General features: G+C 42.6%; 1 protein-coding gene across 3 annotated transcripts in view; it reads right to left on the bottom strand.

Moving 5' to 3' along the window:
* Window positions 1-17073, bottom strand: part of sugct (succinyl-CoA:glutarate-CoA transferase) — a 165102-nt gene that overhangs the window by 97759 nt on the left and 50270 nt on the right. For all 3 annotated transcript variants that reach the window (XM_071329148.1, XM_071329147.1, XM_071329149.1), the window contains one exon: window positions 16124-16226. In XM_071329148.1, the coding sequence (XP_071185249.1) occupies window positions 16124-16226 (103 nt within the window). The remainder of the gene's footprint in view (window positions 1-16123; window positions 16227-17073) is intronic.

A 17073-nucleotide genomic window follows, 5' to 3' on the forward strand; every position in this document is an offset into this window, starting at 1 on the left:
GTATGGCGCTCTGGTATCACATGTACTTATCTTAGCCTCTATAAATCTAATTAGCGTAATCATTTAAATAATTGAAATCTGTAAGTTTAAGCTAGAGATATTGTTTGCATGGGCTGCGTCTCAATCCACTGCATCCGCCATTGTCGCCGTCCCCATCTGCGGTGAAAGGTGGCAGAGCGGTGTTTGCCAAACCATGAGACATCCCGAAAATCGGTCTTCTCACAAAAACGTCTGTAGATTCCGAATGGTTTTGCAAACAAACTATGGAAAGATGACTCTCACGAACAAGATGGTGTAATCCGTTTTGATTGATGACCCCCACAAGCATCATGGGACTACAGAGCATTCAGAAAGTATTCATTCAGACCCCTTCACTTTATCCACATTTTGTTATATTACAGCCTTTTTCTCAAATGGATAGACAGATGTTTTTTTCCTCATCAATCCACACACAATACCCCATAATGACAAAGCAAAAACAAGTTTAGAATATTTTTCAAATGTATTGAAAATATAAAACAGAAATACCTTATTTACATTACTATTCAGAACCTTTGCTATTAGAGTCGAAATTGAGCTCAGATGGATCCTGTTTCCATTGATCATCCTTGAGATGTTTCTACAACTTGATTGGAGTCCACCTGTGGTAAATTTAATTCATTGGACATGATTTGGAAAGGCACACACCTGTCTATATAAAAGGTCCCACCGTTGACAGTGCATGTCAGAGAAAAAACAAAGCCATGAGTTCAAAAGGAATTGTCTGTAGAGCTCTGAGACAGGATCGTGTCGATGCACACATCTGGGGAAGGGTACCAAAAAATTCTGCAGCATTTAAGGTCCACAAGAATACAGTGGCCTACATCATTTTTAAATGGAAGAAGTTTGGAACCACCAAGACTCTTCTGAGAGCTGGCTGCCTGGACAAACTAAGCAATTGGGGGCGAAGGGTCTTTGTCAGGGAGGTGACTAAGCACCCGATGGTCATTCTGACAGTGCTACAGACTTCCTCTGTGGAGATGAGAGAACCTTCCAGAAGGACAACCATCTCTGCAGCACTCCACCAAATCATGCCTTTACGGAAGAGTGGCCAGACGGATGCCACTCCTCAGTAAAAGGCACATAACAGCCCGCTTGGAGTTTTCCAAAAGCAACCTAAATGACTCAGACCATGAGAAACACGATTCTCTGGTCTGATGAAACGAGAAATGAACTCTTTGGCCTGAATGCCAAGCTCCATCCCTACAGTGAAGCATGGTGGTGGCAGCATTTTCAGTGGCAGGGTCCGGAAGACTAGTCAGGATCAAGGGAAAGATGAACGGAGCAAAGTACAGAGAGATCCTTGATGAAAACCTACTCCAGAGTGCTCAGGACCTCAGGCTGGGGCAAAGGTTCACCTTCCAACAGGACAATGACCCTAAGCACACAGCCAAGACAACGCAGGATTGGACAATGTCCTTGAGTGGCCCAGCCAGATCCTGAACTTGAACCCAACCGAACATCTCTGGAGAGAACTGATAATAGTTGTTCCCATCCAACGTGACAAAGCTTAAGAGGATCTGCAGAGAAGAATGGGAGAAACTCCTCAAATACAGGTGTGCCAATCTTGTAGCGTCATACTCAAGAAGACTCGAGGCTGTAATCGCTGCCTAAGGTGCTTAAACAAAGTACTGAGTAAAGGGTCTGAATACTTATGCAAATGTCACATCTGTTTTTTTTTTATACATTTAAAATAGCTTTTGCTTTGTCATTATGGGTGTTGTGTGTAGATTTATTCAATTGTTGTTTTACTCATACATTTTAGAATAAGGCTGTAACGTAACAAAATATGGAAAAAGTCAAGGGGTCTGAATAGTTTCCGAATGCACTGTACATGTAGGAAGGGGTAAAAGTAAGTAGGCAATCAGGATATATAATAAATCGAGTAGCAGCAGCATATGTGAAGTGTGAAAGTCTGTCTATGTGTATGTCTTTGTGTCTGTGTCTGTGTCTGTGTCTGTGTCTGTGTCTGTGTCTGTGTCTGTGTCTGTGTCTGTGTCTGTGTCTGTGTCTGTGTCTGTGTCTGTGTCTGTGTCTGTGTGTGTGTGTGTGTGTGTGTGTGTGTGTGTGTTGCGTCAATACGCATGTGTGTGTGAGCATATGTAGTGCGTGCGTTGTAGAGTCAGTGTAGTATCTGTGAGTGTGTGGGTAGAGTATATTGAGTGTGCATGGAGACAGTGCAAGAGAGTCAGTATTGTATACTCTACGTCAAGTGTCCTTGAGCACTGCTAGTTTTACGTTGATGTAATGTTGGTGGTGATAATTGGACAATTATTTACTCGATTGTGGGCTGCTTTTTTGCAAAGTGCAGACATGTGTTATTGCCAATAAGTCTGTAGCCATCTCTCATTTATGCTGTCACTCTGGTGGTGTAGCTGCACTGTAGCAGGACATTTCAGGTTGCTAGCAACCCAGGGGTTATGAGTTCAAATCCCATTTAAAGCAGAGTTCCAATTGTGGCCACAGTACAAAATTCTACAATATTTTTAAGTAATTGAAATCAGAATAAGGCAGCATACTGTCATTTTATAGAAATAACACCAAGTTGTATATGTTTACTTTATTTTTACTGCAACTTTAGACAAAGTGCAGAAATGTATTTTTGTCAATAAATATATAGCCAATCTCCATTATGTCCACAGACCTGGTGGTCCTGCAGGAACTTTAGGTAGCTAGCAACAGAGGTTGTGAGCTCAAACTCCAAGTGAGGTTGAGTCCTAGGTAATCAGCATATGGTAGTATACTGTCCTTTCACATTAACACCTTAATTTAGCTGTAAAATTAGAGTAACTTGTTGTAAATTTACCATATTTTCAACGCAACTAGACAAAAACCTCCATGGGACCATGACACAACATTCTGAGAACATCCTAAAAACACCTTTGGGGACATCCCTGGAACAAACAGGGAACTAGACAATACCTGCATGGAACCATGACTGTTTAAATTGAATTCATGTCAATTATGCCTTTTAAAGTAAAATATTAGAAATTACATTTGACACCTGGGCGTTCACATGTGCTCAACTGTTGTCACGTGTAATTTCACGGTATCACAAGTTGAAATGTTGAATCCCCGAGTTTACACATTTATTTCACATTCATTTCATGAGATCATGTTCTCACATGTTGTCACGTGTGTAGTTTTATGTTATCACATGTTGCTTCACATGCTATCACATTTTGCTTCATATGTTGTCACGTTATCACGTGAAATTCATGTGGTTTTTCCATGAGGGATTGATTGATTGTTTGATTATGTAGGCACTATGTTGGCCTACATTTCTGTGGACAGATCAGGACTTGTTTTGTGTCTGTCCATTCATCAACCTGAAGGGATTCGCACCACTTTCATCAGGTCGCCCCCGCCCCAAATCTGCTTCCCTCATACTAACCCCTCCCACTCATTCCATCCACTCTCTCTGTGTCTTCTCTTTGCATTCCCTCTCTTCCATTCCATCTGTTTTCTTATTTTTTTGCAGTCTCTTTTATTCAATTGCACTCTCCCTTAAACAATCCCCTCTCCTGTCAGCTAATCACTCTTCCTCACGCTTCGCCCTCTGACCGGGTCTTTTCTTAGTCTGAGCAGACGGCTACCACTGATTTCAAAAGTGAATTAGGATGTTGGAGGTTTCTCTGCAGGGGGAGACAGTAATAGAGAGATACACTGTACCTCTCTCTGGCAGTTATATGGTCCAGATGCACTATTTGGTGTCAACGGTCAATCAGCAGATGTAGGCACGGCGGTGTGCCACTTTGTTATGGTGCTGTGGTTCCGTGTCTATACATTTAGCCACAGAGACACACGCTGTATTGTTCTCTCTTGGCCTCTAGCCTGGGTTTCCGGCACACGCAAGGCGTGGTATTACACGACAGTCTGTGAAACCGATGCAGCCTTTCCCCCGGAGGCTCGGTTCCAGAGACAATTCGGCGAAGCAGCATTTCAAAGTCGTCTTTGTTGTGGTGGTGAATGTTCTGGGGCATTGTCTGGGGGATGTGGTCTCCGCGCCGCGACAAAGAGGCGTTGCGGCAGCCTGGGAAAGCCACAGGCCGATTTGCTCTCTATGGACGTTTCAAAGAACAACTAGATGGAGACCCAGGCCGGTCAACGAGCAGCTTAGGTAACATTGTGACTCAAAGCACAAGGCAATATGACTTGCTCAGATGGTTCACAGCACGCACAGCCCTCTGAGAAACATGTCAATGAGTCATATAATGGACGTCTTCTGAATATGACATTTCATTGTGGGCCAGGTGGTGAAAAAGCTGTTGCTCCCAAACCCTAAGTCACTCTTTGATCCAATCCAAACTGGATCTATCTAACAGTTGGCACAGAAAGCAAATGAAAACAGATGAATCGCGGAACATCTTAACCGCTACACTTGGAGGGCAGGGGAAAAACATACCACTTCAGTGTTATAGGCTGGGAAAAGTGAGGAGATCAATCTATCATGTCAGCTGACTGAACTGGATGAGGAGCAGGTTTGCCATCTCAGCCAGGCTGGTTTGTTACCATGTTAATCAGGCGTGTTTGCTTTTGTTTGGGAAAAAGAAGAAGTAGGAGGACAGAGATATATTGCAATGTTCCAGTGTGAATGTTTTCATGTGTGTTTTGCTCAATCCGGTTCTTGGTGCTTTGTCATAATTGGGAATGTAGTCCTCGAAAGAAGAGACAATGTTATTGAACAGGCTTTGCTTATGCCATTACAAAATGATTAATACTGTTTAGATTTTTTTATTATTATTAAAAAAAAAGTGTAGGGGGGTAGATCAGCCTTAATATTGCAGATAGATTGTAGCTTCCATTAATATAATTCCAATCCCCAATATATTTTTTGCAAATCTATACATATATAAAAATATATATACACATATATAAAAATATATATACACATATATATATATATATATATATATATATATATAAATAAAAAATAAATATATATACACACACACACACACACACACACACACACACACACACACACACACACACACAGAGAGCAAAAAAATAAATGTACCCTTTTCAGGACCCTGTCTTTCAAAGATAATTCGTAAAAATCCAAATAACTTCACAGATCTTCATTGTAAAGGGTTTAAACACTGTTTCCCATGCTTGTTCAATGAACCATAAACAATTAATGATCATGCACCTGTGGAATGGAAGTTAAGACACTAACAGCTTCCAGACGGTAGGTAATTAAGGTCACAGTTATGGAATTAGGACACTAAAGATTCCTTTCTACTGACTATGAAAAACACCAAAAGAAAGTTGCCCAGGGTTCCTGCTCATCTGCCTGAACGTGCCTTAGGCATGCTGCAAGGAGGCATGAGGACTGCAGATGTGGCCAGGGCAATACATTGCAATGTCCGTACTGTGAGACGTCTAAGACAGCACTACAGGGAGACAGGACGGACAGCTGATCGTCCTCACAGTGGCAGACCACGTGTAACAACACCTGCACAGAATCGGTAAATCCGAACATCACACCTGCGAGACAGGTACAGGTTGGCAACAACAACTGCCCGAGTTACACCAGGAACACACAATCCCTCCATCAGTGCTCAAGACTGTCCCCAATAGGCTGAGAGGCTGGACTGAGGGCTTGTAGGTCTGTTGTAAGGCAGGTCCTCACCAGTAGTTGCAATCTACTGCAGAGATAGCCTGCAGAGTTCTGTTGTACTATCCAGGTCTGTACCCAAACAATTTGAACTTCTACTTTTAAAAATCCACCTCTCTAAAAACAAGTCTCTCACCGTTGCCGCCTGCTATAGACCACCCTCTGCCCCCAGCTGTGCTCTGGACACCATATGTGAACTGATTGCCCCCCATCTATCTTCAGAGCTTGTGCTGCTAGGTGACCTAAACTGGAACATGCTTAACACCCCAGCCATCCTACAATCTAAGCTTGATGCCCTCAATCTGACACAAATGATCAATGAACCTACCAGGTACCGACCCAAAGCCGTAAACACGGGCACCCTCATAGATATCATCCTAACCAACTTGCCCTCTAAATACACCTCTGCTGTTTTCAACCAAGATCTCAGCGATCACTGCCTCATTGCCTGCATCCGTAATGGGTCAGCGGTCAAACAACCTCCACTCATCACTGTCAAACGCTCCCTGAAACACTTCAGCGAGCAGGCCTTTCTAATCGACCTGGCACGGGTATCCTGGAAGGATATTGACCTCATCCCGTCAGTAGAGGATGCCTCTTTTTTTTTTTAAATGCCTTCCTCACCATCTTAAATAAGCATGCCCCATTCAAGAAATTTAGAACCAGGAAGAGATATAGCCCTTGGTTAAGGGCAGTCAGGTCTGGAGAGAACCAACACAAAAACATCCTGTGGCGTTCTGCATTAGCATCGAACAGCCCCCGTGATATGCAACTTTTCAGGGAAGTTAGAAACCAATATACACAGGCAGTTAGAAAAGCCAAGGCTAGCTTTTTCAAGCAGAACTTTGCTTCCTGCAACAAACTCAAAAAAGTTCTGGGACACTGTAAAGTCCATGGAGAATAAGAACACCTCCTCCCAGCTGCCCACTGCACTGAGGATAGCAAAACTCTGTCACCACCGATAAATCCACTATAATTGAGAATTTCAATAAGCATTTTTCTACGGCTGGCCATGCTTTCCAACTGGCTACCCCTACCCCGGTCAACAGCACTACACCCCCACAGCAACTCGCCCAAGCCTTCCCCATTTCTCCTTCTCCCAAATCCAGTCAGCTGATGTTCTGAAAGAGCTGCAAAATCTGGACCCCTACAAATCAGCTGGGCTAGACAATCTGGACCCTTTCTTTCTAAAATTATCTGCCGAAATTGTTTCAACCCCTATTACTAGCCTGTTCAACCTCTCTTTTGTGTTGTCTGAGATTCCCAAAGATTGGAAAGCAGCTGCGGTCATCCCCCTCTTCAAAGGAGGGGACACTCTTGACCCAAACTGCTACAGACCTATATCTATCCTACCGTGCCTTTACTAAGGTCAACAAACAGATTACCGACCATTTCGAATCCCACCGCACCTTCTCCGCTATGCAATCTGGTTTCAGAGCTGGGCATGGGTGCACCTCAGCCACGCTCAAGGTCCTAAACGATATCTTAACCGCCATCAATAAGAAACAATACTGTGCAGCCGTATTCATTGACCTGGCCAAGGCTTTCGACTCTGTCAATCACCACATTCTCATCGGCAGACTCGATAGCCTTGGTTTCCCAAATGATTGCCTCGCCTGGTTCACCAACTACTTCTCTGATAGAGTTCAGTGTGTCAAATCGGAGGGCCTGTTGTCCGGGCCTCTGGCAGTCTCTATGGGGATGCCACAGGGTTCAATTCTTGGGCCGACTCTCTTCTCTGTAAACATCAATGATGTCGCTCTTGCTGCTGGTGAGTCTCTGATCCACCTCTACGCAGACGACACCATTCTGTATACTTCTGGCCATTCTTTGGACACTGTGTTAACAACCCTCCAGACGAGCTTCAATGCCATACAACTCTCCTTCCGTGGCCTCCAACTGCTCTTAAATACAAGTAAAACTAAAGGCATGCTCTTCAACCGATTGCTGCCTGCACCTGCCCGCCCGTCCGGCATCACTACTCTGGACGGTTCTGACTTAGAATATGTGGACAACTACAAATACCTAGGTGTCTGGTTAGACTGTAAACTCTCCTTCCAGACTCACATCAAACATCTCCAATCCAAAGTTAAATCTAGAATTGGCTTCCTATTTCGCAACAAAGCATCCTTCACTCATGCTGCCAAACATACCCTCGTAAAACTAACCATCCTACCGATCCTCGACTTCGGCGATGTCATTTACAAAATAGCTTCCAATACCCTACTCAATTTGATGCAGTCTATCACAGTGCCATCCGTTTTGTCACCAAAGCCCCATATACTATCCAGCACTGCGACCTGTACGCTCTCGTTGGCTGGCCCTCGCTTCATACTCGTCGCCAAACCCACTGGCTCCAGGTCATCTACAAGACCCTGCTAGGTAAAGTCCCCCCTTTTCTCAGCTTGCTAGTCACCATAGCAGCACCCACTTGTAGCACGCGCTCCAGCAGGTATATCTCTCTGGTCACCCTCAAAGCCAAATCCTCCTTTGGCCGCCTCTCCTTCCAGTTCTCTGCTGCCAATGACTGGAACGAATTGCAAAAATCACTGAAGCTGGAGAATTATATTTCCCTCACTAACTTTAAACATCAGCTAGCTGAGCAGCTATCCGATCGCTGCAGCTGTACATAGTCCATCTGAAAATAACCCACCCAATGACCCACCTCATCCCCATACTGTTTTCACCAGTATCTCTACTTGCACATCATCATCTGCTCATTTATCACTCCAGTGTTAATCTGCTAAATTGTAATTACTTCGCTACCATGGCCTATTTATTGCCTACCTCCTCATGCCATTTGCACACAATGTATATAGACTTTCTTTTTTTCTATTGTGTTATTGAATGTACGCTTGTTTATTCCATGTGTAACTCTGTGTTGTTGTTTTTGTTGCACTGCTTTGCTTTATCTTGGCCAGGTCACAGTTGTAAATGAGAACTTGTTCTCAACTAGCTTACCTGGTTAAATAGTGGTGAAATAATTTATTTTTATTTTTAAAATGAACATACAGCTTGCGGGTTACACACTATAAATCGTCAGGATAGAACAGCAGCCTCAGGTAAGACACGGGGCGGGGGCCTATGCATATATGTAAACAACAGCTGGTGCACGATATCTAAGGAAGTCCCGAGGTTTCGCATGGCTGAGGTCGAGTATCTCATGATAAGCTGTAGACCACACTATCAACCTAGAAAGTTTACATCTGTATTTTACATAGCTGTTCACATACCACCACAGACAGATGCTGACACTAAAACCGATCTCAATGAGCATTATACTGCCAAATGAAAATAGAAAAACGCTCATCCGGAGGCAGCGCTCCTAGTGGTCGGGGACTTGAATGCAGGGAAACTTAAATCAGTTTTACCAAATTTCTATCAACATGTTAAATGTGCAACCAGAGGGAAAATAATTCTTGACCACCTTTACTCCACACACAGAGACACATATAAAGCTCTCCCTCGCCATCCATTTGGAAAATCTATCCTCCTGATTCGTGCTCACAAGCAAAAATTCAAGCAGAAAGCAAAAGTGACTAAGTCTATAAAAAAGTGGTCAGATGAAGCAGATGCAAAACTACAGGACTGTATTGCTAGCACAGACTGGAATATGTTCCGGGACTCTTCCGATAGCATTGAGGAGTACACCACATCAGTCACTGGCTTTAACAATAAGTGCATTGAGGACGTAGTCCCCACAGTCACTGTACACACATACCCCAACCAGAAGCCATGGATTGCAGGCACAATTCGCACTGAGCTAAAATGTAGAGCTGCCAAGGAGCAGGACTCTAACCCGGAAGCTTACGAGAAATCCCACTACATCAACACCATTATCCCAGAAACCCTAGACCCACTACGATTTGCATACCACACCAAGATGCTTCTAAACAGCTTCTACCCCCAAGTCATAAGACTCCTGAACAGTTAATCAAATGGCTACCAATACTTTTGAATTCCCCCCCCCCCCCTCTACACTGCTGCTACTCTCTGTTATTATCTATGCATAGTCACTTTAATAACTCTACCTACTAGAGGTCGACCGATTAAATCGGGGCCGATTTCAAGTTTTCATAACAATCGGAAATCGGTATTTTTGGGCGCCGATTTGCCGTTTTTTTGTTTTTTTTGTTACACCTTTATTTAACTAGGCAAGTCAGTTAAGAACACATTCTTATTTTCAATGACGACCTAGGAACGTTCTGCCTCGTTCACGGGCAGAACAACAGATTTTTAACCTTGTCAGCTCGGGGGATCCAATCTTGCAACATTACAGTTAACTAGTCCAATGCTCTAACACCTGATTACATTGCACTCCACGAGGAGCCTGCCTGTTACGCGAATGCAGTAAGCTAAGGTAAATTGCTAGCTAGCATTAAACTTATCTTATCAATCAATGACTGTCATTGCTCCAATGTGTACTTAACCATAAACATCAATGCCTTTCTTAAAATCAATACACAAGTATATATTTTTAAACCTGCATATTTAGCTAAAAGAAATCCAGGTTAGCAGGCAATATTAACCAGGTGAAATTGTGTCATTTCTCTTGCGTTCATTGCACGCAGAGTCAGGGTATAAGCAACATTTTGGGCCACCTGGCTCTTTGCGAACTAATTTGCCAGAATTTTACGTAATTATGACATAACATTGAAGGTTGTGCAATGTAACAGGAATATTTAGACTCATGGATGCCACCCGTTAGATAAAATACGGAACGGAATAAACGTTTTGTTTTCGAGGTGATAGTTTCCGGATTAGTCAAAGGTATATGGTTTAGAGAGAAATAGTCGATGCGTTATAATTCCTGTAATAACTTGCGGCTGAACTTGAAAGGGGTTCCTTCGTTATTTTACCGTTCATGTCCTCCATAGAGAATGTCTTGATCTACTTAAAATAAGGTCTGTGTTTCGTGCAGGCTTAAACCGCCTCGACGTTTTGATACCCGTGTAAATCTCACTAGGATAAGGTAACATTTGTCAACATGAAGGAACCGCTTTTCAGATTTTGCTAGAAGGTGTCATGGGAATTATGACTCGCACTTTGGTCTTCAATTCTTACCATGCCCATTATTAAAATAGGATTTCCTGCATATAGAAATGACAGTTTTTGTTTTCAACATTCATCACAGGTAACTTAAACTCTATTTTTATTCAAACCGTTGAGAGTATTTGTCTCCTAAGCAGACTCTTCAGTATCATTGTCACTTCAGAGCTGTGTGTGTGTATTTATGTATTATATTAAGTTAAAATAAAAGTGTTCATTGTTCATTCAGTATTGTTGCAATTGTCATTATTACAAAAATGTGTGTGTGTGTATAATATATGTGTATATATATATATATATACAGTGGGGAGAACAAGTATTTGATACACTGCCGATTTTGCAGGTTTTCCTACTTACAAAGCATGTAGAGGTCTGTAATTTTTATCATAGGTACACTTCAACTATGAGAGACGGAATCTAAAACAAAAATCCAGAAAATCACATTGTATGATTTTTAAGTAATTAATTTGCATTTTATTGCATGACATAAGTATTTGATACATCAGAAAAGCAGAACTTAATATTTGGTACAGAAACCTTTGTTTGCAATTACAGAGATCATACGTTTCCTGTAGTTCTTGACTAGGTTTGCACACACTGCAGCAGGGATTTTGGCCCACTCCTCCCTACAGATCTTCTCCAGATCCTTCAGGTTTCGGGGCTGTCGCTGGGCAATACGGACTTTCGGCCCCCTCCAATGAATTTCTATTGGGTTCAGGTCTGGAGACTGGCTAGGCCACTCCAGGACCTTGAGATGCTTCTTACGGAGCCACTCCTTAGTTGCCCTGGCTGTGTGTTTCGGGTCGTTGTCATGCTGGAAGACCCAGCCACGACCCATCTTCAATGCTCTTACTGAGGGAAGGAGGTTGTTGGCCAAGATCTCGCGATACATGGCCCCATCCATCCTCCCCTCAATACGGTGCAGTCGTCCTGTCCCCTTTGCAGAAAAGCATCCCCAAAGAATGATGTTTCCACCTCCATGCTTCACGGTTGGGATGGTGTTCTTGGGGTTGTACTCATCCTTCTATTCCTCCAAACACGGCGAGTGGAGTTTAGAGCAAAAAGCTCTATTTTTGTCTCATCAGACCACATGACCTTCTCCCATTCCTCCTCTGGATCATCCAGATGGTCATTGGCAAACTTCAGACGGGCCTGGACATGCGCTGGCTTGAGCAGGGGGACCTTGCGTGCGCTGCAGGATTTTAATCCATGACGGCGTAGTGTGTTACTAATGGTTTTCTTTGAGACTGTGGTCCCAGCTCTCTTCAGGTCATTGACCAGGTCCTGCCGTGTAGTTCTGGGCTGATCCCTCACCTTCCTCATGATCATTGATGCCCCACGAGGTGAAATCTTGCATGGAGCCCCAGACCGAGGGTGATTGACCGTCATCTTGAACTTCTTCCATTTTCTAATAATTGCGCCAACAGTTGTTTCCTTCTCACCAAGCTGCTTGCCTATTGTCCTGTAGCCCATCCCAGCCTTGTGCAGGTCTACAATTTTATCCCTGATGTCCTTACACAGCTCTCTGGTCTTGGCCATTGTGGAGAGGTTGGAATCTGTTTGATTGTGTGTGGACAGGTGTCTTTTATACAGGTAACGAGTTCAAACAGGTGCAGTTAATACAGGTAATGAGTGGAGAACAGGAGGGCTTCTTAAAGAAAAACTAACAGGTCTGTGAGAGCCGGAATTCTTACTGGTTGGTAGGTGATCAAATACTTATGTCATGCAATAAAATGCAAATTAATTATTTAAAAATCATACAATGTGATTTTCTGGATTTTTGTTTTAGATTCCGTCTCTCACAGTTGAAGTGTACCTATGATGAAAATTACAGACCTCTACATGCTTTGTAAGTAGGAAAACCTGCAAAATCGGCAGTGTATCAAATACTTGTTCTCCCCACTGTATATATAAAACCTCATAATCGGTCGACCTCTACTACCTACATGTACATATTATCGACACCGGTGCCCCCGCACATTGAGTCTGTACCGGTACCCTCTGTATATAGCCCCGCTATTGTTATTTACTGCTGCTCTTTAATTATTTGTTATTCTTATCTCTTACTTTTTTTGGGGGGGGGTTCTTAAAACTGTATTGTTCGTTAAGGGCTTGTAAGTAAGCATTTCACTATAAGGTCTTTGCATGTGACAATAAAAATTAGATTTGAATTCAACTATTAAACTTTAAGAAGGCACTCCTGTTAATTGAAATGCATTCCAGGTGACTACCTCATGAAGCTGGTTGAGAGAATGCCAAGAGTGTGCAAAGCAGTCATCAAGACAAAGGGTGGCTACTTTGAAGAATCTAAAATATATTTTGATTTGTTTAACACTTTTTTGGTTAGTACATGATTCCACATGTCTTATTTCAAAGTTGACGTCTTCATTATTATTCTACAATGTAGAAAATAGTAAAAATAAAAAACCCTTGAATGACTAGGTGTGTCCAAACTTTTGACTGGTACTGTGTGTGACCGAGCTGCTCAAATCGGTGTTATTTAGCAAAATTAGAAATTATATATTTTTTTACATTGGATAAAAATAGACTCAGAACTACAAATTGGTATTTCACACACTACAACTGAGTAACAATTTGAAAGTAATACTGCTTTGAAAGTTGTAAACTCACTACTGAGAAAATGTTATTTGAAAGTTTTGGTACTACTACTGGAGAGCCCTTCTTTGTCTACACCCATTCAGCATCAATCACACCCTCTTAAGCTTTAGCCCCACCCATCTCTTTAAGGGTTGATCCGAGCGTTCTGTACAAACAACAGGCAAGCACCCAAGCTAACTTGCTCGCTACTTCCAGACACAAATGAGAGAACAGCTCACTGAACATTACTCGCCCTAGCAGAGCTGGTTAGGCTGTTATGTTATCCAGAGCAATGGTGACTGTGACTGTGTTGTCAGATTGTCAGTTCGTAAATTCATAGAATTTCGCGTTCAGAGCGCACACTGGACGCTCTGGCCGATGAGTAAGGTTGATCCGAACATTCTGACCTCACAGCGGCAGTCAAGCATCCAAGCTAACTGGCTAACATTGGCTAGCTTGCTAGCTATTTCCAGACACATGAGAGAACACCCCACTCTGACCATTTTGTTCGCCCTAGCAGAGCTGGTTAGGCTGTTCTCATTTTATCCAAAGCGTAGGTGACTGTAACTGTGCTGCTGGCAACAATTTAATTACGCTTTTTTGCCAACGTTTACTGACACCGGCCATATTCAATGGGTGTTGGGCGTTCATAAATTCGTCAGTTATTCTGAGCTCTGGCAAGCTCAGACAAGAGTGCTCTGAAATCAGAGTAGATGGCCAGACTGAATTTACGAACACACCCGAAATGATTACTTGCACAGCGGAGTCTTCTGTTGCAAAGAAAAAGCCATATCTCTGTGTTCTTTTGCCCATCTTTATATTTTCTTTTTATTGGCTAGTCTGAGATGGCTTTTTCTTTGCAACTCTGCCTAGAAGGCCAGCATCCCGGAGTCGCCTCTTCACTGTTGACGTTGAGACTGGTGTTTTGCAGGTACTATTTAATGAAGCTGCCAGTTGAGAACTTGTGAGGCGTTTTCTTTCTCAAAATAGACACTCTAATGTACTTGTCCTCAGTTGTGCACCGGGGCCTCCCACTCTTTCTATTCTGGTTAGAGTCAGTTTGCGCTGTTCTGTGAAGGGTGTAGTACACAGCGTTGTACGAGAGCTTCAGGTTCATGACAATTTCTCACATGGAATAGCATTAATTTCTCAGAACAAGAATAGACTGATGAGTTTCAGAAGAAAGGTCTTTGTTTCTGGCTATTTTGAGCCTGTAATCGAACCCACAAATGCTGATGCTCCAGATACTCAACTAGTCTAAAGAAGGCCAGTTTCATTGCTTATTTAAAATCAGCACAAGTTTTCAGCTGTGCTAACATAATTGCAAAAAGTTTTTCAAATGATCAATTAGCCTTTTAAAATGATAAACTTGGATTAGCCAACACAACGTGCCATTGGAACACAGGAGTGATGGTTGCTGATAATGGTACGCCTACGTAGATATTCCATAAAAAAATATATCTGCCGTTTCCAGCTACAATAGTCATTTATAACATTAACAATGTCTACACTGTATTTCTGATCAATTTGATGTTATTTAAAAAATGGACAAAAAATAAATTCTAAGTGACCCCAAACTTTGACCCCACACGGGAGTGTGTATATATTTTTGGGACCTTTATTTAACCAGGCAAGTCAATTAAGAACACATTTTACATTTACAATGACAGCCTGGACAGAAGATCCACAATAATACCTTGTTTGTCATTTGTTTTCAACACTCTTTTAAGCATTTAAGCTTTTAATTAATGTCTGTGACAGATCAAATATATGTTTTCTGTCATCATAGAAAAACTGTCCGTAGTAACCTCTTTCAATCACTTATTTTTTCCCACCCTTATTTAGCATAGAGATCCATTTAAAGATGTCGGGGGTAACTATTTTGAAGATCTCTCATAATAACAAACACCAGGTTGAGGAGCTGTGGTGATAACGAGATATCAAGCAGCAAGCTAGTGGTTTTTCATTTTCACAACTCCCTCTGGCACCTACCAAATCTAAATCTGAGAATAATGTCCTTGCTTTTCCAATCAATAGCTATTTGTGTATATCAATGAAAGAATTTGGAACCCACAACCCATGGTCATTACAGAGATCAACTGTAAGACCCTGCCCTACCTGCTCCTGAACAGGTAACCAAATGGTTACCCGGACTATTCGCATTGTGTGCCCCCCCCCCCAACCCCTCTTTTACGCTGCTGCTACTCTCTGTTATTCTTATATGCATAGTCACTTTAACTATACAGTCATGTACATACTACCTAAATGGCCCGACAAACCAGTGCTCCCGCACATTGGCTAACCGGGCTGTCTGCATTGTGTCCCAGCACCCGCCAACCCCTCTTTTTACGCTTCTGCTACTCTCTGTTCATCATATATGCATAGTCACTTTAACCATATCTACATGTACATACTACCTCAATAAGCCTGACTAACAGGTGTCTGTATATAGCCTCGCTACTCTTTTTTCAAATGTCTTTTTACTGTTGTTTTATTTCTTTACTTACCTACACACACACACACACTTTTTTTTCCCCTCGCACCATTGGTTAGAGCCTGTAAGTAAGCATTTCACTGTAAGGTCTACTACACCTGTTGTATTCGGCACACGTGACAAATAAACTTTGATTTGATTTGCTGTGCTCGCCTCCTGACAGGTCATCATTGCAAAAAAATATATCTGTTCTTAATTCACTTACCTGTATTGATTAACATTTAATAAAATTGTTATTTAATAAAAATAACAAAGTGGAGGGGGTGAGTCTCAGATGAAACTGACTCGGAGGCCGTGTGAGCCAAAGCACTGTGGGGACTGACCTGTGGCTCGGAGAAAACCTGCTGGATGTTGTTGATGGGGCCACAGGGCACGCCTGTCCCCTCAAACCTCCTCAGCCACTCGCCTGTCACCTCTTCCAAGAACCTGGGAGCCGGGGAGGAAGAAGGGGGGTTGTAGTTTGAAGAGACCGCAAAGTGAAGCTTTCAAAATTACAGCAGGGGACGAGGAGTAGGAGGCCACAGCTGGAGCTGTTCCAGAGACACAACATCTCCAGCAGGTGTATGTGGTCATATGTAGACCCTGCACTCAGCTTCCTGCCTTGCCCTCGATCGCAGAATATCCTAAGATGGCAAGAGTGAGGCACTCTCTCTCGCACTCGCTCTCTCTTCATCCACAATCCCCAGCAGCCTTTCACTCACCACACACACACAGGCGTGCATACTCGCCTACACACATGGACTTCGGGATAAAGAAACACTTGCCTGATTTGCCTTTTGTGCAGCCAGAAAGAAAAATATGCACCCCAAAACAATACACTGCTGTCCGATAAGGCCATGTCCGAATACCCGTACTAGCGTTCTAAATAGCAGTCATTTTCGCCTTTTTTAAAATTTTTATAGTAAGTGAAATTGAAAAAAATGTGTATGCTTTAAATGCCAGGATGTCATACTAATTTCTGCTTTTGATCTAGTACAGTTCGCTGGACATATTGAGGAAGAGAACCATATTTTGAGACCCATGTGGGTCTGACCACAGCAGACAATCAGCTCTGGGGACGCACTTTACCAAAATGAACGATTGGCGGGAATCAACACAATTGTGCATCAGCTGACATTCCAAGTAGCATGAGACTAGAATGTTATTTGTTGCTTACGTCATTTGTTTTTACTTAACAGTACATTCTACATACTATGCAGTATAATGAGTACACAGTACGCAGTTTAAATAAGTAGTAGACAAGCCAGACTTCAGACACGGCCAGTGTCACGTA

This window comes from Salvelinus alpinus, chromosome 10 (genome assembly GCF_045679555.1).
Source record: "Salvelinus alpinus chromosome 10, SLU_Salpinus.1, whole genome shotgun sequence".
In the NCBI taxonomy this organism is placed as follows: domain Eukaryota; kingdom Metazoa; phylum Chordata; class Actinopteri; order Salmoniformes; family Salmonidae; genus Salvelinus; species Salvelinus alpinus.